The following is a 22,159-nucleotide window of genomic DNA, read 5'->3' as shown; positions in this document are numbered from 1 at the left end:
TTTTTTTTTTTTTTTTTTTTGTAGAAATTGAGTCTTGCTATGTTACCTAGGCTGGTCTCAAACTTCTTAGCTCAAGCTGTCTGCCCATCTCAGCCTCCCAAAGTGCTGGGATTATGCTGGGATTACAGGCAAGAGCCACCACACCTGGCCTCCCTTGTTACTCTTTTGCTTGATTTATTATTGAGCTGGTTTCTCTAAAACTTATCTTTATGTTTTGATTTTTATCTACAATTTTACAATCTACAAAAAAATCTTATGTCTATATTTACATGTTTAGTAATTAAAGATGTGCTATTTTCTGTTCCTTTACACTGAAACTAATAGCTTAAACAATTTTAGGAAGCACTTAATTCATTTTAAATTTCATTTATTTGAGGAAAGATTAGAATATATTTTTCCAAATATGAAACAATGATACATTACTATATATGTACTTCCAGAAGGTAGGCGTTGACAATGAAAAATAAAGTGCGTAAGAGTACCATGAACATTGGGAGTAAATCCCATTTTGTATCTTTTGCAATTTGGTGAGTAAGGAAACTAACTGCCCTGCCACTGGCAATCCAAAATGCATTCAGCTTTCCTCTTCTGTTTATGTGTACTCTTAATATTTTGATTGCTAAGCTATCATTGATTTGCTTTCCAGCTATATCCATAGTAATGTGTACAATTTTTACAAACATCATCACCTAACAAATCTCTTGAGATGAGTGCAATGAAACCATTTTTTTGTATTGTAATCGATACAATTGGGTATTAGGTTAGCCTCTAAGAGTTCAATATCTGAGTCTGAGTTTAGATTACTACCATGTGATGTTCTTAATATATTCAAAACTAGATGTATTAGATGTGTTAGAGGGTTCATGTTATGCATTGGGGGATGGAGACAGGTTATAATCCATGCCAAGCAGAGTATTACATTGAGTTTTATTCATTTATGTGACGAATTCACCTTTCAGAACTACTTTTGGTCAAACAAAATATTGTTTTGGAGAAATCAAGGTCACAAAGCTGGCATTTTAATATTTCATTCCATTTTAAAAATGAAAAAAATTAGAGCTGCAACATTGTGCTTATTTAATTAAAATAACCCAGCACAATATATCACATACAATGTATCAGTTACATAGTAATGAAATTATAGCAATGGTACACCAGAGCTGTACATTTTCTGGAATAAATTTTATACAAAGAAGAGAACATTTGGGATTTTTTAAAAATAATTTATCTGTTGTTTATTATAGTGTTGTTAAAATGGGAAATGGAAAATAGAATCTCTATCCAATTTAAGCAGGAAGTAGGGGATACATCACATTTATTTTAGGAAGAAGAATAGCAGCAGTTACGGTGTTGGGCGGAATAAGTAGGTGAGTGAACAGGAGGAGGGATTGGTGGTGGTTGTTGATGATGATATTAGCTATTGCTAACTATAACTATTATGCCTACCCTGTTCTAGGTTATTTATATGGATTCATCCATTCAATACTAAAAAATCATTTGAAGTACGGTTTTACTGATTTATTTTCTCAGATGGGGAAATTGAGGCTCGGGGAAATATGTTTAGTAAGTTATAAATAAGAGACTTAAATCTTGATCTTATTCCAAAGCCTAATGTTTATTTAAACATGAAAATTTTCAAAATGACTTGTGAATATGGCTTTCAAGTTGTGAAGAATGATTTTATTATTGGAAACTGGAAACTTATAATGACAAAAGATAGATTTTCCTTTTTAAAGATAAACCAGGCCGATAACATGTATAACCATTTTAAATAAATGTAATTAGCTAAAATGCTTTGGCCAACAAATAACACATAGTAAGTACTTAGGAATTTTGCCATTATACATTCTGTTTTATATTTCAGAGTGAGGTTAACTGGATATCCAATCCTGAAAAGTTTGTATAATGAAGAGAAAGTATATAGAAATGGATTTTGAAGTATTAGCTTGTATTGTATAATTCTCAAAAGTGCCCAAAGAATGATAGCACATACTTGCTTTATTACATTCATGCTATTTCCTAATACTTACAAAAATTGAAAGTTGGATTATATTATCTCAAGATTGTACATTAAAATATTATTAGCACCTTTTATGTGAAATGCTAGCTTAAGTAAAATAATATGGAGCCAAAGTATAAGACATATTTAAGGGACATATTAGGCACTGTCCATGACTTAAAGGAGGTTTAAAACTAATAGAAGAGTTCATTATAATATAGGAGCATAATGAAATTATCATACAAATGATATCAACAAAATTGCATGATGTGAGAGGAGGGATGGGCCACTTATGATTCAAGTGATCAGGTACAAATTAATGGAAGAGGCATTTGAATAATTATTGAAGGAATAGTAGTGTTTTGACAGCTAGGAATGGAAGAATGGTCTTCAAAGTAGGGGCAAAACAAGAGTCAATAGAGACATACGTAAGAGAAGATGAATACAAAAATTGAGTGAAGCATATAATTTTCTTATGGGCATTTTGTGTGATGCTCAAAAGGTAGATTGGGAAAGAGTGAGGGCATAAAGTCAGACTACTAATGTTTATTTTGCTTTGTAAACTGTGAGAAGTTGTAAATTTTCATTAGAGAAGTAAATAAGCAAACAAAGAGAATGTCAAGAGTATTTTATCTGGCCCTGATTTCTTTCTTTCTTTTTTTTTTTTTTGAGTTGGAGTCTGGCTCTGCCACCCAGGCTGGAATGCAGTGGCCGGATCTCAGCTCACTGCAAGCCCCGCCTCCTGGGTTTACCTCATTCTCCTGCCTCAGCCCTCCCCAAGTAGGCTGGGGACTGACAGGCGCCCGCCTCGTCGCCCGGCTAGTTTTTTTTTTTTTTTTATGTAGTTTTTTTAGTAGAGGACGGGTCCTCATGGAGTCGTGCTCCCTGGTTTCACCGTATTAGTCAGGATAGGTCTCGATCTCCTGACCTCGTGATCCGCCCGTCTCGGCCTCCCAAAGTGCTGGGATTACAGCCTTGAGCCACCGTGCCCAGCTCTGGCCCTGATTTCTATGTGCAAGATGGATTAGAAGAGAAAGAAAGCCTAGTTAAGTTTCCTTTGTGGTAGTCAAGGAATAGCATTATGATGAATGGTTCCAGCAGGGCCGGAAAAAAACATGGATGGATTAAAAAAAATTACATATGGTTGCCAATATAGGGCATAAAACTGAGTTGAAAAAAATTAGAGAAATCAAGAAGAAAATGTTTCGGCCAAATGGTGAATCTATTTGTAGACATGATGAGCTTTATGTCTCATACTTTAGTTCTATCTCACAGCGCTTGGTCCACAGGTCATTGGAAATGTTCTAGTTCATAAGTAATAAGATCAGGATTGAAGTACAGCAATGATGTTTAAGGCCAGGGAATAGTTGGGACCTCTGACAAAGACAAGTCAAAAAATATTAAGGATAAAACCATAGGCAGTCATAGGGGAACTATCAACAAGAAGAGTGAACCAGCATTCATGACAAGGAGAAATAATAATGATAGTGTTTAGATCTCAAGTAAGGAGCGCTTCAAAAAAGAGGTAGATAGAAAAGAGGCCATTAGATTTGAATGCCGATACCTTTCTCATGAGCATTTAAAATGAATAGATGTTAAAAGCTATTTTGCATGGGGAAGATGGTACAGGGGACATAAAACATTGCTTCTAAAGGTATGGTCAAGAAAGAATAAGAACGCAGGAGTTAAAGAATACAACTATGTCATAGATGGTATTTTCAAGGTGTGAGAGACCAGGGGTGTTTAAACAGCAATGCAGCAATATTATGTTATATTATTATTTAATTTCATAAATATGATATTTTCTTATTATTTTCCTTTTTTGTATTTATCATTACATCTGTATCTCAGAGTCAAGGCTGCGTATTTGAGTTTTTTCCTCTCTTTTTTTTTCTCCCTCAATTAGACTTGCCAGCTATCTGTAATTTTAACTGGTTATTCCATAGAAACTGTTCTTGGATTTTGTTTTTAATTAATTCACCATTATTCTGTTTCTAAGTCTTTTTTTAAAGTAATTCTTCCCTCTACTTCTTATAGTTTTATCTCTAATACTAAGTTCATTTATTTTTATTATTTCCTATTTTAAAATAAAACATCGAATGATACAAATTTTTGTTGTAAGTACAGATTTGTGTGTAACACTTAAGTTTTGATGCAGCTTTCTCATTATCTTTATTTCTAAATGGTCCTAATTGCACTTCTGACCTGACTTATTGGGAAGAATTATTGTTTAATTTCTAAGTGGTTGCATTTTATGCTTATAATCTCATTTATTTCTAGTTTTACTACAAAGTTATCAGAAAATGTGGCCTAAACAAAGATTTTCTTGAAAAAAGTTTAATCTATTAAGAATTTCTTTATGATTCATTTTAAAAAATACAGTTTTGGCCAGGTGCAGTGGCTCATGCCTGTAATCCCAGCACTTTGGGAAGTCAAGGCGGGCGGATCATGAGGGCAAGAGATGGAGACCATCTTTGCCAACATGGTGAAACCTCATCTCTACTAAAAATGCAAAAATTAGCCAGGCATGGTGGCTGGGGCCTGTAGTCCCAGCTGCTTGGGGGCTGAGGCAGGAGAATTGCTTGAACCCGGGAGGCAGAGGTTGCAGTGAACCGAGATCACTCCACTGCACTCTAGCCTGGGGACAGAGGGAGACTGGGTCTTGGAAACAAAACAAAACAAAGCGAAAAAAAAAAAAAAAAAAAAAAAAAAAAAAAAAAACATTTTCACTGAACTCTGAAACTTGTCAATTTGTCATTTTTCTAACAGTTTTTTTTCTGGCTGTTTGCTTTATTGCCCATAAAACAACATGCAAGTTATATTTTTATTGAGACCTGGGCGTTAGGATCTAGATTATTGTTATATTCTTACATGTACATTGTATATTCTTCATAACTATTTTTGATAATAGAATCCTGTTTTATAACTAACTTTACTCATATTTTTGTAGGTTTCTCACATGTATCAGCAATCACAGTCATTTATTTTACACTATGGCTCCTTTATTGGACTTCTCAAGTTTGCTTGAATTTTTAGTAGATTGCATTACATATTCAGGTAATTTTTCCCAATAAAGTGTCCTTAAATGTTATATTTTCTGAATGATTGTATATCTGACAGTTTCCTTCTAGTCCTCAAACATAAAATAAACCTTGTCAGATTATTAATTATGTGATCATAAGAGTTTCTCCTAAAAGTATTATGCTTCTTTTATTCTGCATTTGTATTGTGGCAGAATAACTATAAATAAATAGAAGTATAAATGTAAAATACAACCACTTAGAAATTACATAATAACTTTTCAGTAAGTCAGGTCAAAAGTGCAATCAGGATCATTTAGAAATAAAAAATAATGAGAAGGCTGCATCAAAACTTGAGACTATCTTTTTAAAAGATTTTTACTAGATGATTTTATTAGGGGCGGGGGATCCTTGCTTGAATTTTATTGGGCTTTTCTTTAACTTGCAATTCCCCACCAAAATAATCTTATGTTTTGTCAGTTATTTACATTGATTTTGACTTTCAATCTATTTGCATAGATGTTTCTTCAGAAAAAAAAAAAAACTGTCCATATAACTTTCATTTTATTTTTCTATAACAGCTGTTTGGATCTATAATTCTCTGAATAGCCTCTGTCTTCTCTTTTCTTCCATATTTTCTATTATATGTTCCATGTTTGTATTTTTTTCTTCAGTGGTTTGTAGAAGAAGCTTTATGTGGTTTCTACATGAATAATTTGACTTTATGCAAACTCTACCTCTACCCTGCACTTCAATGTTTTCTATGTGGATTTAAATTTGACATTTCATTTTTAGCTCTCTGTACTTTGTCTCTTACCTGTCTTCCTTTTCAATTAGGTTTCTTAACTTTTCATTTCAACTTGCTCTTTTTTTTTGAAAGACGGAGGTCTCAACTCTGTCGCCCCAGGCTGGAGTGCAGTGGCCGGATCTCAGCTCACTGCAGCTCCGCCTCCCGGGTTAACCGCTATTCTCCTGCCTCAGCCTCCCGAGTAGCTGGGACTACAGGCGCCCATCACCACGCCCGGCTAGTTTTTTGTATTTTTTTTTTTTTAGTAGAGATGGGGTTTCACCGTGTTAGCCAGGATGGTCTCTATCTCCTGACCTCGTGATCCGCCCGTCTGGGCCTCCCAAAGTGCTGGGATTACAGGCTTGAGCCACCGCGCCCGGCCTAACTTGCTCTTCTTTAAAATGCTTATTAAATTTATTTACACTTATGATTTTAAATGGCCATTGGTCCCACCAAGCTCATTTGGAAGATGGCAGCCTCCAGTACTTCTGCCCTTAGTTTCAGATGCCCAAAGTCAACTACAGTCAACGTTTTAAATTAATGGGTCCTTGATGTGTTTTACTCTTCTCTCCTGAATAATTTGCTCACACTTACTTCCTACTTCTTACTTTTCTGCTATGTTTATTTATATTGACTTCTCACCATGGGAAATGAGGAATTATCTCCTTTATACCTATTTTACCCCTGTTATTTACACTTCCTGTCCTACTATCTTCCCAGTGTAGCTACACCATACCTTACATTATCATGGTCATATAGATGCTGCTCATAACTGTGTCACCTGTTATGCTTTGATTACTTTTATTTTCTTGGAAATATTTTTGTTGTCCTTATAGCTAGTAACCATAATTTTTAAAGTTATCTGTTTAAATACTTAGTGTTTCTGTTTTGGTGTTTATGTAATTAAGATTTGTTTTTTACATACTTAAGGACGATTTATTCCCAAACTTTCTACCAGAGGACGTTTGGATAGTTAACAAGTTTATGTTCTTTTCGTTTCCTTTTTTTTTTTAAAAAAAGTTATACTTTAAGTTCTAGGGTACATGTGCACGACGTGCAGATTTGTTACATATGTATGCATGTGCCATGTTGGTTTGCTGCACCCACCAACTCGCCATCTACATTAGGCATTTCTCCTAATGTTATCCCTCTCCCACATCCCCACCCATGACAGGCCCTGGTGTGTGATGTTAAAGTTTATGTTCTTAGAGAGTCTCTCCAGCTTCTCCAATTTAGACTGGTACCTGTCTAGGTGAACAGCACAGCTTGCATCCTAGGATCTCCCTTGACTGTCATTCTGAGGACGTTCTTCACATCCTTTTTATGGTGGATTCACATCTTTTTTGTGGTGCGTCTCCTATTTCCTGTAGCCAACTCCCCGTCTTCCTTCACTTATTTTCTCATTTAGGTTCAGCACATCAACTAGTGGTTTTTTAAATTTTGTTTTTTTGCTCTCCAGAATCTTTTATGATCTATTTGTTCTTGGGATTCTGATATCTCTGCAAGATATAAACTAATTTTATAAGATATAAACATATTTTTATATGTTGTGCTAGAATCTCAGAAGAACCTTTTAATCTAGAATTTCATATACTTTCATTCTGGAAAATTTTGGTATTTTATTTAATAATTCCAACTCCCTCTTTGCTTTTCCATGAATTCTTCTTATAAATATTGGGCATGCTGAAATTATCTTTAATTAACTTTTTTTGCGTAATTTTTTTCTCTATGTCTTTTTGCTTAAATTTCTGGGAGATTATCTCAACTTTACCTTCAAATTATTCTATTGAGTCTTCATTTCTGAGATTTCAATCAGAATTATAATTATTATCCAGAATTATAATTTATTATGAATAATAATGAATGGTAATGTATCATAGATATGTTATTAAACATAATAATTATAGTTAATTTATTCTCTCATGCTTTCTGAATTTTTTTATAGAAACTTCCTATTTTCATGCGTCTATGTTTTTTAGCAATCTCTGAAGTTATAGATAACTTTAGATACCTCCCTCTCCATGCTTTGGGGAAAAAGACTCCATTTTCCCCAAATTACTTTTCTCTCTATTTGTTTAATGTTGATTTTGCATGGCAGAATATTTCTTCAAATGCCCAATGATCTTTGGACTTCCATTTATATGTAAGGTGCACTAAAACGCTGATTTAAAACTCTTTGCACTTGGATGAGTCTGTTGACAGCGAGCTTCATTGAAAAATCACCTAATATTACAACATTTTGATCTTCTATGTTGCTAAATCTAAAATTTCCCAAAGGTGAATCTTCAAATCCCTTGTTAATTGTGTAAGACTGGCTAATAGTATTCTGTGACCCAGGTAGGAAAACAGAACTGGAAGACTCAAAACTCAGGATTCAGATTTTTACTTGGTACAACTAATTTCATGATGGTATCCCAATACCAACTGTGCCAGGTGTCTTGCATCCAAGAGATCCCTTGATTTACTTTGTAGGAAGAGTTCCATTCAGGGTTACTTTGAATAAAATATGCTAAATTCATATAAAAATGATTATGATGTCTCATATAGAATGAAATGACTAGAATAATCCTAGCTGGAGTGTGTATCTTACTGTAATGATTATGAAGGAAAAGGAATCACTAGGATGTAGCATTCTCACACCATGAAACAAATATTTACCTTATTCTAAGTTGTCCTGTGAGAATAAATCCTTTAAACAAATTACTACCAAATTATTTTGCTGCTTCTTTCTAAATCTGTTTTAAACTCTTTCTCTTCTATTCTCAGTGAACTGATCGCCTGGCCTGACTCATTCATTCCCTGCTCCTGTCTAAGGCCTCTCCTGTGTAGGGCCATATTCCCTTCACTTGGACTATTATTTTAAATGCCTTATGCTGACTTCACTGTCTCCTATCTCCTCTGCTCCCTTTTCTGGATGGGATGTTCCTAATAGAGTTGGTTTTCAAAACATTTTGGCTATCTATTATGGGTCATGCACTGCCCTGGGAGCATTGAGGAGAGGCAGTAAAATGTGATTCAGTCACCCTGGACTTGAGTCTATTAGACATCATTTACTAGCTGTGTGATGTGGTGCATATCAACCACTGTTCTATATTTCTTTAAACAAAATAGGAGGAAAATACTTAACTCACGGGGTTGCTATAAGCATTAAATGTTAAGTGATTAGAACAATCTGACACATAGTATGTCCTCAGTAAATGTTATTATTATTACTATTATTATCCTCTTTATGTGTTTTGTTTGTTTACTAATATAACTTGCCACTGAAAACATTCATTCCAAACCTCTTTGTCTATCTTTAACATTCTGAAGACATGTGTTCCTGTAACCTTCTATAGATTGCATTAAATACACGTTGAGTCATATGGGCTAACACTGAAATGGAAAAGTGTTTTGCACTGAACAGAACATCTCCTATATTGTTCAAAATATCACAGAATAATTTACAATGAATTATCTTAGTTTCTGCATGCACGAATCAAATTGGTACACGGAAAAAAGAAATTTACATAATTAAATGAAATAGTCTTAAAATTCGCAGCATAGACATTAGAGAGTACTAGTTCTGAGCTGATTTTAGTATTATTAACTTCTACTTATTAGCAATGAAGGATCAATTTAATTAGATTTAGTTATGAAGTACTGACCATATAGATTCAATGTAATTATTTATGCATAACATTTAAGTCATATTTTAAAATTTAGCTGACTTTTAAGTTCAAAAACATGAATACTATAACACTTTTAAATACTAGTCACAAAATATAACATTAAAATAGTTAAAATAGTAGTTTTTATGGTAAACGTTCAGATGAAGTAATCCTACGTGAAAATACTTTATTGAAGGAATTTATTTGAAACTCTAAATTTGGTCATCTATAATCTAATCATGAACATAGTAACAAAAACATAACTCAGTGGCTTCTAATTAAAAATGGTCACTGTGATATCCAAATTATAATTATGAGTTAAAATTTAAGGGAAAAGATTATTCTACTTCAATACTCTTGCAAAAATACCATATGTGCCCTGCATATTTGCATATGCACTGTGTTGAGGTGAAGCCTTATAATAAAGTTACTACATCCCATTTACCCAAAATATTACAGGTCTGCACCCTGCCCTCAAACCACCTCACACACAATATATATGCCAACATGCACACTCAAGGTGCCACCATCCGTGGACTCGGACTTAAGTGGAGAAGGCACTCTTTTACATGGCTTTTTCTGCATAGAACTGGAGTGAAAGATGGGGCACTTCATGTAACAATTACCAGAAACTACCATTAAGAGCTGAGATTGTTGGAAGATGAAAGCAAGGAATAGCAGATCTGGATGAAATCCAGAGAAGGTGACTTTTGACTTTTTGCTCCTGATATAATTTTTGGACAGACCAACTATATTTAATGATGGGTAGAGAGTGGATATCTTTTCTCCAGTGCTCCTCTCAGTCCTAATAAAGGAACCTGCAGTTTCTATCTTTTACATCATCTGTTCATAAAATACTTTGAAGGCCAGGCACGTTGGCTCACGCTTGTAATCCCAGCACTTTGGGAGGCCAAGGCAGGCGGATCACAAGGTCAGGAGTTCGAGAGCAGCCTGACCAATATGGTGAAACCCCATCTCTACTAAAAATACAAAAATTAGCTAGGCATGGTGGCGTGTGCCTGTAGTCCCAGCTACTCGGGAGGCTGAGGCAGAAGAATCGTTTGAACCCAGGAGGCGGAGGTTGCAGTGAGCTGAGATCATGCCACCCAGCCTGGGCGACAGAGTGAGACTCCAAAACAAAAAACAATACTTTCAAAATATTAATTTGTTAAGTCTTCCAAACATCCTTGTGAGGTATGCATCAGGGTACTTAGTCTCCTCAAAATTAGCTTCTCTGAAGTTATGGATGACATAATCTAGAGACCACACAGATTTAGGAAATGATAAGTTTAGTACTCCCATCTGCCTACTGCCTAAAGCCAGGCCTACTCAAACACTAAATAGAGAGAAGTTATAAATTTCTAGTCATAGACAAGTTTATCACATGTTCTGTTTATTAATCAAGTTATATATTTATCAAACATGGAACTCCTACTAAGTCCTAGGTCTTAATATAGGGGTTGGGTATAAAAATATTTGGTCCTTGAGATTAATGTGCTCTCATTCTGGTGGGGAAATAAACACATGAACAGATAATCACCATATAATGCCAAAGTGTTGCAATAAAAGTATGTCTTGGAGGAGGTTGAAACACAGAGAAGGAACATACCCACCTGTCTGGGACAAAGTAGATAACAGAAGACTTCACAGAAAAGTTATCTCATGAAGGTAAACAGGGACCCTAAATTTTCAAATCCTATGGTTATGAAATTTGACTGTCTTCATACATTACCAAGTACTTCATCATTCCTGAAATTAACTATTTGTTTGACCTCTTGGACTGTGGGCTAGATTCTTCCCTTGTTACATCATTTTCCGCTGGTCTTCCTGAGTGTGCTTCTTAAATTGACTCTTTCCAGTGCTCCATTTGTGCCATCTTCTCTTTGTACTTCATGTCTGTGGGAGAAAGCTCTCTTATAAATATTCATGACCTCAATTGCCTTGCATATAACTGTGCCTTTGAAATCTTTACCTCTAGGCAAACTTGACTCAGAAGCCCATGAACTAAGTCATGATCAGCCATTCAAAACCAGTCATTCCCTTGTACGCCTCTTTTCAGTGAAGGGTACCATACCTATTCACATGGCATTTTAGTCTTTCTTCATACATTCAAAAATATTTATTGATATCTATTAGGTCTAGTCATGATGTTAGGATCTAGAACACAGTGGAGGAAAATCAGACCTGACGTCTACTTTCCTGAGGAAAATAAACTTTTAATTAGTGGCTTAGCAAAGTACAGTTCATTACTTGCATGTGTCAGAATCACTAGAGGAAGGAGGGATTCTTTGAAACATGCCAATATAGGGTTCTTTCTCAGACCTATTGAGTTGTAATATCTAAGAATGAGAAATATGCATTTTAAGTAAACCCTTAAGTGATTCTCAGGAATATAATCTAAAATTTAGAACCCACTTTTTATTTTATATATATTTTTTTAACTAAAATGTAAACTTTAATGTTGAAAATGCAAACTTGGGGAAGACAGAAAAGATCACACACAAGGCTGTCACTTCACACTTGGAAGATGGCACAGCGGCCTGGCAGAGGTGCTCCTCACTTCCCAGGTTGGGTGGCCGCTAAGAGGAAAACCCACTTTTTAAAATAAAAATAAAATCAAACAAATACATAATCATGTACTGTAAAAGTCCATGGAAGAACACTAAAAGGACTAAGGAGGATTGCTAAATGATGGTTGCGCATTGCCTGGGAGTTAGACAGGGACAAGATCATGCATGGATGTCCATGTAGGCTGCTTTATTGGATTTATGTATGCAGTGGAAGGAAGTGAAACGCTAAAGATGAATGTCAAATCGGAAAACTAGATCCCATCTTTTCATGCATCTTTTGCCCTTATTCTACCATGATCTCTGTTGTCTTTACTGTATCTCAAATCTATCCTATCTTCTTCATCACCACTGCTTAGACACAGTCCGCAAGGTCTTGTTTTGCTTGACATTATGGCAGTATTTCTCTAATCCGTGTTCTTGCTTCTCTGCCATCCTCCCTCTGATCTGTCACCACAGTGAACTCTCCAAAATTAAAAAAATAATACTATCATGTCATATATTTGCCCAAAAGTCTGTTAATCATTCACCACAGCTTTAAAGAATAAAGTCTGCAAACTTGGTGCTGCTTACAAAGCCCTTCATTGTATGGCCACTGGCTGTCTTGTGGTCATACATACTGTGTTCTAATCATACCGTATTGCTTACAGTGATTACAATATGTGTTTGCTTATAGGATTCATCGAACTGAAATGCCTTTCTTTGTCTTCTCCAGTTCCATTTTATCTTTCAAGGCAGTCTTACCTCCCCTGAGAAACTTTTTACCCTGTGCTGATGTTGAAGTGCCCCAGCTCTATGTTCTCCTAGTATCCTTTGCATGACTTTTTAACATCACTTGTAATTTTTGTGATCATTACTGATTAATTGACTTTCTGTCCCATGGACTGTGATTCTATGAAAGAAGAAACTATTCCGTTCTGTATGTACAGCCCCTAGTACAAACCCACATTTATTAGCTGACAAATGGGGCATTTTTTGACTATACTTTATTAATATGAATGCTGACCCTTTAGAGCCTATATTAGTTTTCTAGGGTTGCCACAACAAAGTACCACAGACTGAGTGGCTTAAATAACAGAAATTTATTTTCTCATAGTTCTGGAGGCCAGAAGTCCAAGATGTTGGCATAGTTGTTTTTCTTTGAGGCCTCACTCCTTGACTTATAGATGGTTTTCTCCTTGTGCCATTACGTGGCCTTCCCTCTATTCATGCCTGTGTCCTAACTCTGTCTTCTTGTAAAAACGTCGGTTATATTGGATAATGTCCCACCCTAGTAATCTTATTTGACTTTAATTACCTCTTTAAAGATTCTATCTCTAAATACAGTCACATTCTGAGATGTTGAGGGCTAAGACTTCAACGTATGAATTTTGGGAGGTACACGATTCAGCCCATAACAGAATTCCTTAGCACTAGCGAAGTATTTAGTGATTAGAATGCTATGACCTCAAGTAGCTCTTAGCTCCAGGAATCTTTCTTGTATGTACCCTTGTACCTGATAATCTGTATCTAACAAATTTAGATGGTCCTTGAAGAAGCAGCTGACAGAATCCTCACATTTTTCCCATGGCCACTGCCATTCCTTAGATTCCTGTTGTCATCTTTCGTCTGGAATTCTGCTACAGCCTCAGCGTGACTGACTTCTCTCTAGTCTTGGACTCCTCCAGTCTTCTTTCTACCCTACAGTCCAGAGATTCTAAAACGTGTCTCATCATCTTTGTCCTGGCTATATCCCTATGGAAGATCCCCACTACCTTCAGGATGGCATCCAAACTCCTCTCAATGGCTCACAAGGCCCTTCATGATCTCACATGTACCCTCTTTCCTGGCCTGTTTCTTGCTTCTTCATCCATTGCTTTTATCTACCTTCCTGCTATTCTTAATACTTTTAGTTCCTCCAGTTTGCCAAGGCTTCTTGAGACTATATCTTAGTAATTTTGTTTTTTGCCTGATGTGCTATTGAGCTCCTCTTCTGTGCCTTGTCTCCTGCACAACCTCCAGACTGCTGTCTGCACTTCCATGAACCTGGACTTCGTGGTTCTGCTGTGTGCTCTTCTAGCAGTTCCATTTCCTCATCCTTCTCTAAGGGAGCCTCGATTGGCCTTTGTTTTTCTCTCTCCCCATCTACATTGTGTCTGGAGGGCAAGAACCATGTCTTGGTCTTGTTGAATTCTCACATTGAACTTTGTGCCTTGAACAAAATGGGCATGCAGTATGTTTTTGTACAGTAATAGAGGACTGAGTCTTATACAGTAATAGACTGAGTCTTAAAACCAGTTGAAAATATCAACTTAAATAGTCTCCACATTTTTAAAATAACAGCTTTATAGAGATAACTTACATGCCCAAAATGATTTCTTTCAAAGTATGCAATTCAGTGGTTCTTTGTATATTTACAGCGTTGTACATCCATCACCAATATCTAATTTTATATCATTTTCATCATCATCCAAGAAATCCGATACCCTTTAGTGCATATTCTCTCTTTCCTTCCTCCCTAGCTCCTGGAATTCAATGGATTTGCCTATTCTGGATATTATATATAAAATAAAAACATACAATATGTAGTATTTTGTGATTAGCTTCATTCATTTCTTAGTGTAATGTTTTCAAGATCCATACATTTTGTAGTAGGTGTCAATACACTATTCCTTTTTATTGCTAAGTAATATAGATATACCACATTTGTTTATCCTTTCATCAGTTAATGGACATTTGGGTTGTTTCTGGTTTTCAGGGGTATTATGAATAATGCTATTATGAACACTTATACACAAATTGTTGTGGGAACATACGTGTTTAACGATCTTTTATATATACCTAGAAGTGGAATTGCTAGGTCATATCGAAACCCTGTGTTTAGCTTTCTAAGGAATTGTCAAATTTTCCAAAGCTACGGTACCATTTTACATTGCCACATCAATGCAAAGAATTCCTTCATCAACACTTGCTATTGTCTTTATTTTTTATTATAATAGTCCTGGTTGGTGCTCTGGTTTTGATTCAGATTACCCTGATAGCTAATAATGTTAGGCATATTTTCATGCACTATTGACCATTTGTATATCTTCTTTGGGAAATGTCTATTCAATTTATTAGCTCATTTGTAATTGAATTATTTGCAATTGAATTATTGGTCTTTTAACTGTTGAATTTTAACAGTTTTTGAAAAATATATTCTGGATACAAGTTCCTTAATAGAGATAATAATGACTTGAAAATATTTTTGCCTGTCCTGTGGGATGTCTTTTAACAGTCTTGGTGGTGTCTCTTGAACCACAAAATTATTTAATATTGATGAAGTGCAATTTTTTTTGTTGTTGTTGCTTCTGCTTTTGGTGTCATATCTAAAAAACACTGCCTGACACAAGGTCATAAACATTTACTCCTGTTTCCTTCTAAGAGTTTTTAAGTTTCAGTTGTTGCGTGTGTCTTGGATCCTTTTTGAGTTAAGTTTTGTATACAGTATGAGATAGGTGTCTAACTTCATTATTTTGCATACAGATAGGTGTTTATTTCTGGACTCTCTAGTCTATGCCACTAATTTGTTTATTATTATACCTGTACTATGTTGTCTTGATTATTACATCCTTTGTAGTAAGTTTTAAAATCAGGAAATGTGAATGCTCCGTCTTTGTTCTTTGCTTTCAAAATGTTGGCTATTCTAGGTTCCTTATATTTCCATATAAATTTTAGGATCAGATTATCAATTTCAATGAAGGAGCTAGCTGAGATTTTGACTGGGATTGTGTTGAATACGTATGCAGATCAATGTGGGAAGTATGGCTATCTTAGCAGTAGTAAATCATCTGATTCATAAACATAGGATTTTTTTTCACCTATTTATACTTTTTTTTCACTTTTTTCAATGATGTTTTGTAGTTTTTCCTGGATAAGTCTTGCACTTCTTTTACTAAGTTTATCCCTAGGTATTTTATTTTCAATGTTAATGTAAATGACTTTTTTTCTTAATTTTATTTAAATGTCTTTAAAATAGGAGAAGTCTTTGCACTTTTAAAGGTTATGTAGATCTGGAACATCACAGAGAAACAGAATTTCAGCCTGGGGATCATCTCAAGCTTATTAAATTTTTGAAAGGACATGGGCTACTTTGAAGAAGAGAAAAATATTGTTTTCTTTGTGATCACTTAAAGCTGTACATGACTCTAAGGAAGTACAGAATATTAAGGAATATATATATACACACACAAATACATATATATAATACATATAATTATATAATTTTATATTCTGTTATCAAATTAACTGTGCCACATGTACTCATTCATGTGTGAATCATGTGATATGCAAAATACAATACTAAATTTTGAAATTTTAAGTACACATGCAAATTGTATGCATTTATAAAGCCTATTGATTACATGAAATTTAATGAGTAATGGTGTAAAAATAATCATTAGTGTCTCTGGAAGTATTTGCATATGCAATCTTCCATTACATAAGTCAGATATGTTGAGTTTTGAATATCAGGGTGTCAAACTAGTCAACAAAATAATTATTAACACTATGCTTACGTATATAGAGCAAGAGGAAACGTGTTAAGAATGGTATGACTAAGTATCAGTTATCTGTAAACATTGTATTTAAAATTTTCCCACATCCTGTATATGGTAAGCACATTAACAAAGATATTACTTGATATTTTGGAAAAACATTGTATTAGAGATATTAGATTGAGAGTTCTGTAATGAATACTGAAAATTATTAATTGTAATGGGGCTTTTAATTGTTCAACATTCTTGTAATCCTTTCTTCAGGAGTCATTAAAACTATACAGAAGAAAATTATTCCATAAAAATTATATTATTTTTAAAGAGTTTATAAAACAGTACTCTTAACTGGCTTTTATGAAAAGATGGAAAATTTAAAAATGCAAGCACGCTCACCTGGAAACTTTGGTTTCATGATTGTTTGTGTATTTGTCTGCAATAATAACAGGATTTGACAGCAGAAACCAGCTGATGACTTACATTTTCTGAAATGCACTGGATTGAAACCTATTGAATGAATCACTATTGGTAAACATTGTCAAGCTAAGAATAGGCCATTGTTTTGTCCCTGGAAGATCTATCTATATAACTATCCTCCATTTGTTATACCATGTATTTTAGACTGAAAACGTCTTAATAACAGAATAATACCAAAGGTGAGGAAGGCAAATTTTCAAAATATATAGTTAAGGCATCTCTTCATACTTATAATGAAAGATGGTATAATTTGTTAATATAGCAATAAACAAAGGTTGAATAATCTTTGTTTATGCTTTGTAACAGTTGTGGAAATTAGGCAGTTTTCATTTACTTTCAAATAGTGTTGGTTTTAATTATTATTTAGCAAGTATGTACAATAAGTTGTTAGTGTCAAATATTACTGTATTTATAAGATCCTTGTTCAAGCATTTGTTATTTGTCCTTTCTTGAAGTGGATACTAGTGAGTTTGCAGACGTTAGCTATGAAATCGATTTAGAGTATAGTTTAGCATAAATAGATTCCTTGATGAAAATGAAGTCATGTATATTTAGCATGTATATTTAACATATTTATTAAAACATAACCTGTAAACTATAACATTACCATCTCCTTTATAATAAAAATATCACACGTATTGCTTAATTTTCTTTTACTTAAAGAAAATTCATAGTTGTTAAAACTGTGGTATTTTCATAGTCTTATAACTTTATTTTCATTTATGAAAACGTTTTTTCACTGGTTCAAAACATTAAAATTTATCAAGGAAAATTTCACATTTAACTTATAATGATAAATACTTATCTATGTAATGAGACTTACCTGGTATAGGTATATTTCTTTTTTAACACGTCTCATGTTCTTCTGAGAAATAATACATATTGAAAATTAAAGCTTCCGACACGTGGTTAGAGACACTGACCTTTAAGGTTTCTTGACGTTTAATGTTTCCAATATATTTTTCTGTTTGTTGTTGTTGTTGTTTTGTTTGTTTGTTTTTTTGAGCAGGAACATTGTAAATCTATGGAGGTTCCCAACAAAATGCAATTTTGTTTCTACAGTAATTAGCTTTTACATATATCCTTGAAAAACGTATTTTCTTATCTTATAAGAGTCCATTAGGGTATAAAGTTAATTACCGAAGCACCCAGTGGAGCATTTCATTTTTTTCTCAGTGTTTTTTTAAAGAAATCACTGTGTGCTTCCATTTACCTTTCTTTCTTCCTGCAATCTTATAAGTAAATAAAATATAATATTTTTAAGTCATTAAAACCTAATAAGAAACTAGAGGGTTATAGTAGATTACATTTCTTTTGTGATAAGCTGACAGGATAGATCTAATAGTCTCAAATGCCCTGATGAAGTAGCGTCTACTTTCTCAAGGGAGGATGTCTGAAATTAAAGACACGAAGTCTCTACTCTACCTTGAGGAGATTTGACAGCCCTTTAAAAGTATTGAGCTTGAAGACTACAGTTCTCTGGCCTCAACGATTCACCCCAGATTCAAGAAAGGAAAGCATTCTAAAGTAATCGTTCATGAGAACACTTTCAGTCACCTGATTGTCAAAGAGTAAGCCACCATAAGAATGAGGAAGGAATATTGCTAAAGCTACATACTTGGGGCTGTTTTGGAAGTATACAGTAGCTGTCCCTGGGTGTGCCTTCTCGATAGATAACTACACTGATATTAAAATGAAAGTGGCCACCAAGTAGCTAAGTTTAATTTGAGCTGCATTTGTTTTCTATTGTTGTAGAACAAATAACTCCAAAATGTAGCAGTTTAAAACAATAACCCTCATCTCACAATATTTCTATAGATCAGAAATTCAGGAACAGGTTAGCTGGGTTTTCTTGGCTCAGGGTCTCTCATGAGGTTGTATTCAAGATGTCATTCAGATGTCACCTGAAGGCTTGACTGGAGCCAGACGATGACTTTCTGGGCATCTCCTTCACACGCATGGGAAGTTGGTGCTTGCTGTGGGCAGGAGGCCTCCATTCTTTCCATAGGGCTGCTGAGAGTATTGATGATGAAGTAGGAGGGCTCTGGAGGTGGACACTAGACCAATCTGAGGACTGGTTGACACAGGGACAGGACAGAAGCAGCTTCCCATAAGACATGCCCACCATTGCCATTGGCAGTTACAGCCTCTTTATATGGCAATGACCTGCAACCCAGTAGTTATTACCCTTTTCCTAGAAATTTCTGCATAATCCCCAGAACTGCATAATCTGCAAAACTGCCCTGAGCTGTTGCTCTCTGCCTGTAGGGTAACTCTGCAGGAACAGTCATGGAGCTGTAACACTGCCTGGAACTGTAACACTGCTGCTTCAGTAAAGCTGTTTTCTTCTAACCGCCATCAGCTTGCCCTTGAATTCTTTCCTGGGTGAAGCCAAGAATTCTGGCAGGCTTGGTCCCACTTTGGGGCTCGTCTGTCCTGCATCAGTGACACTGGAGTGCTTCCGCTCAAGTGAATTATCCAGCAGAGGCAAGGCTGAAACCAAAATGCCTTTTATGACCTGGCCTCAGAAGAGACATACCATCATTTCTGGAATATACTATCGTTTACCCAGACTAGCCCTATTCAAAGTGGGAGGGGGCCACAGGAGTACGTGAATTTTCAGAGGTGAGCTTACTGGGGGCATGGTGGAGTAGACTACCACAGAGCATAGTAATTATTTTGGATTATCAGTAAAGATGAACTTATGAAAATAAGTTATTCTTTTTTTCTGAAACATTCCTTCATCTCCCTTTTCTGTGCCTCTTCAGCACCCTCTATTTCCAAATCCCAGTACTTCTAAGCTGTATCCTTATTCCTCAGGGCTCTGCTGTGGTGCCTTTCCTATCCTTTCTCCCTCATGAATTCAACAAATATGTATTGAGGGCAAATTGCATGCCAGTCACTGTTTGTTCACGCCAGTGAAAAAATTACTCATTTCATAGAGCTTACCTTTTATAGTAGCTGCTTTTCATAGTAAGTGGTCTTCTGTCATTCATAATTTTTAATTTTGTCCTATTAGCATTCTGCTAAAATTACTGTATGTCTAATAAGAAAAACAAATTCAAGGTAAGAGATCAATGATTGGCACTGTCTCTTTCATGAACTGCTTATATTTCAATAGAGTTATTCTATGATATAACCTGAAAGCATAAGGTTGGATTTTAAGGCCCTGAGGCAGATACTGAGTAAAGTAAGGAAAATCTCATTTGTACTAATTTCCCTGCTTTAAATCACCATAGAGCCACTTTCGTTCAGTAAAAAACATTGCCATCAGCTTATCTCATTCAGCATGGTGTTTTGCCCAACATGGAAATGAAAGACTAAGAAAGAAAAGGATATTTCAAGCCTAAACAGGGGCACAACACATTAATATAGTTATCTGCATGAACACATGAGGAAAGTCAGAGATTAAAGCAACTCATTTTGCCATTTCCTTTCAAAATTGATGCAGCGTGATTTGAATTTCTCTAAGTATGGTAGAAAGACAGGGATCATCTTTTATATATGTTTATATCCTAACCCCGTGTTTCAGGGATTCTGCCATTTATATTTGTGATTAACTCTAAAGCATCTTTCTATGGGGCTTATTCATTTTTGTATTTTATTTTTTTAGTTTTAAAACTGTTTTGACCAATAAATCTTTCTCCAGATGTGACATTGGTCAGCATTGAGGAGGTAAATGGAAACTAATGACACTCATCAAGTTGATGAGGTGAATGATATGTTGGATCCAGTCACTTAACACTTTCATAAAGTCAATATCAGGGGAAAAAACTAGGCTCTTATTATGGTAAACTGTATTTGTACTGTCAGCATTCTGTGATTTATTACAAACCCGTGGCTAGGATTAGGATATTATAAATGGGGGAAAAAATGGAAGGCTCATTAATTTTTTATACCCACAGGTGGAACACATGCAGTGGGCTCATAGAGAACATACTCACCCGGCGTCTGTCTGCAGCCTGCCGTGTAAGCCGGGGGAGAGGAAGAAAACGGTGAAAGGGGTCCCTTGCTGCTGGCACTGTGAACGCTGTGAAGGTTACAACTACCAGGTGGATGAGCTGTCCTGTGAACTTTGCCCTCTGGATCAGAGACCCAACATCAACCGCACAGGCTGCCAGCTTATCCCCATCATCAAATTGGAGTGGCATTCTCCCTGGGCTGTGGTGCCTGTGTTTGTTGCAATATTGGGAATTATTGCCACCACCTTTGTGATCGTGACCTTTGTCCGCTATAATGACACACCTATCGTGAGGGCCTCAGGACGCGAACTTAGTTATGTGCTCCTAACAGGGATTTTTCTCTGTTATTCAATCACCTTTTTAATGATTGCAGCACCGGATACAATCATATGCTCCTTCCGACGAATCTTCCTGGGACTTGGCATGTGTTTCAGCTATGCAGCCCTTCTGACCAAAACAAACCGTATCCATCGAATATTTGAGCAGGGGAAGAAATCTGTTACAGCGCCCAAGTTTATTAGTCCAGCATCTCAGCTGGTGATCACCTTCAGCCTCATCTCTGTCCAGCTCCTTGGAGTATTTGTCTGGTTTGTTGTGGATCCCCCCCACATCATCATTGACTATGGAGAGCAGCGGACACTAGATCCAGAGAAGGCCAGGGGAGTGCTCAAGTGTGACATTTCTGATCTCTCACTCATTTGTTCACTTGGATACAGTATCCTCTTGATGGTCACTTGTACTGTTTATGCCATTAAAACGAGAGGTGTCCCAGAGACTTTCAATGAAGCCAAACCTATTGGATTTACCATGTATACCACCTGTATCATTTGGTTAGCTTTCATCCCCATCTTTTTTGGTACAGCCCAGTCAGCAGAAAAGGTAAGTGGCAGAAAATACACTTGACAACTTTTTCCTGGATTGAACATCTTCTTTTAGGATGCTTTTCCTCCTTTTATTTGGTTCACTTATATTCTCTCAAGATGCTTCAGTCTGTGCTATTCTTAGTGTGTGTGTGTATATATATATCCATCCATCAAGGTCACATTGCTTTGAATTTGTGTTGACAAAGCCTGATTTTCCATGAAAAACACTTTAATGTGTCCTCCTTGGCAAGGTTGAAGATTGACAGAGCTCACATCACTTTCTGAGTCTCCTTTCCCAGCTCTGCTATCTGCTAACATCACTG

At 35.6% G+C, this 22,159-nt stretch overlaps 1 protein-coding gene across 3 annotated transcripts in view; it reads left to right on the top strand.

Moving 5' to 3' along the window:
• The window catches only part of GRM8 (glutamate metabotropic receptor 8), an 863,233-nt gene that overhangs the window by 732,026 nt on the left and 109,048 nt on the right, over positions 1-22,159 (top strand). For all 3 annotated transcript variants that reach the window (XM_017873818.1, XM_017873820.1, XM_017873819.1), the window contains exon 9: positions 20,917-21,852. In XM_017873818.1, the coding sequence (XP_017729307.1) occupies positions 20,917-21,852 (936 nt within the window). The remainder of the gene's footprint in view (positions 1-20,916; positions 21,853-22,159) is intronic.

This window comes from Rhinopithecus bieti, unplaced genomic scaffold (genome assembly GCF_001698545.2).
Source record: "Rhinopithecus bieti isolate Rb0 unplaced genomic scaffold, ASM169854v2 scaffold_7683, whole genome shotgun sequence".
Classification (NCBI taxonomy): domain Eukaryota; kingdom Metazoa; phylum Chordata; class Mammalia; order Primates; family Cercopithecidae; genus Rhinopithecus; species Rhinopithecus bieti.
The sequence above is the reverse complement of the archived record's forward strand: the minus strand, read 5'-3'. Positions and strand labels throughout refer to the sequence as shown.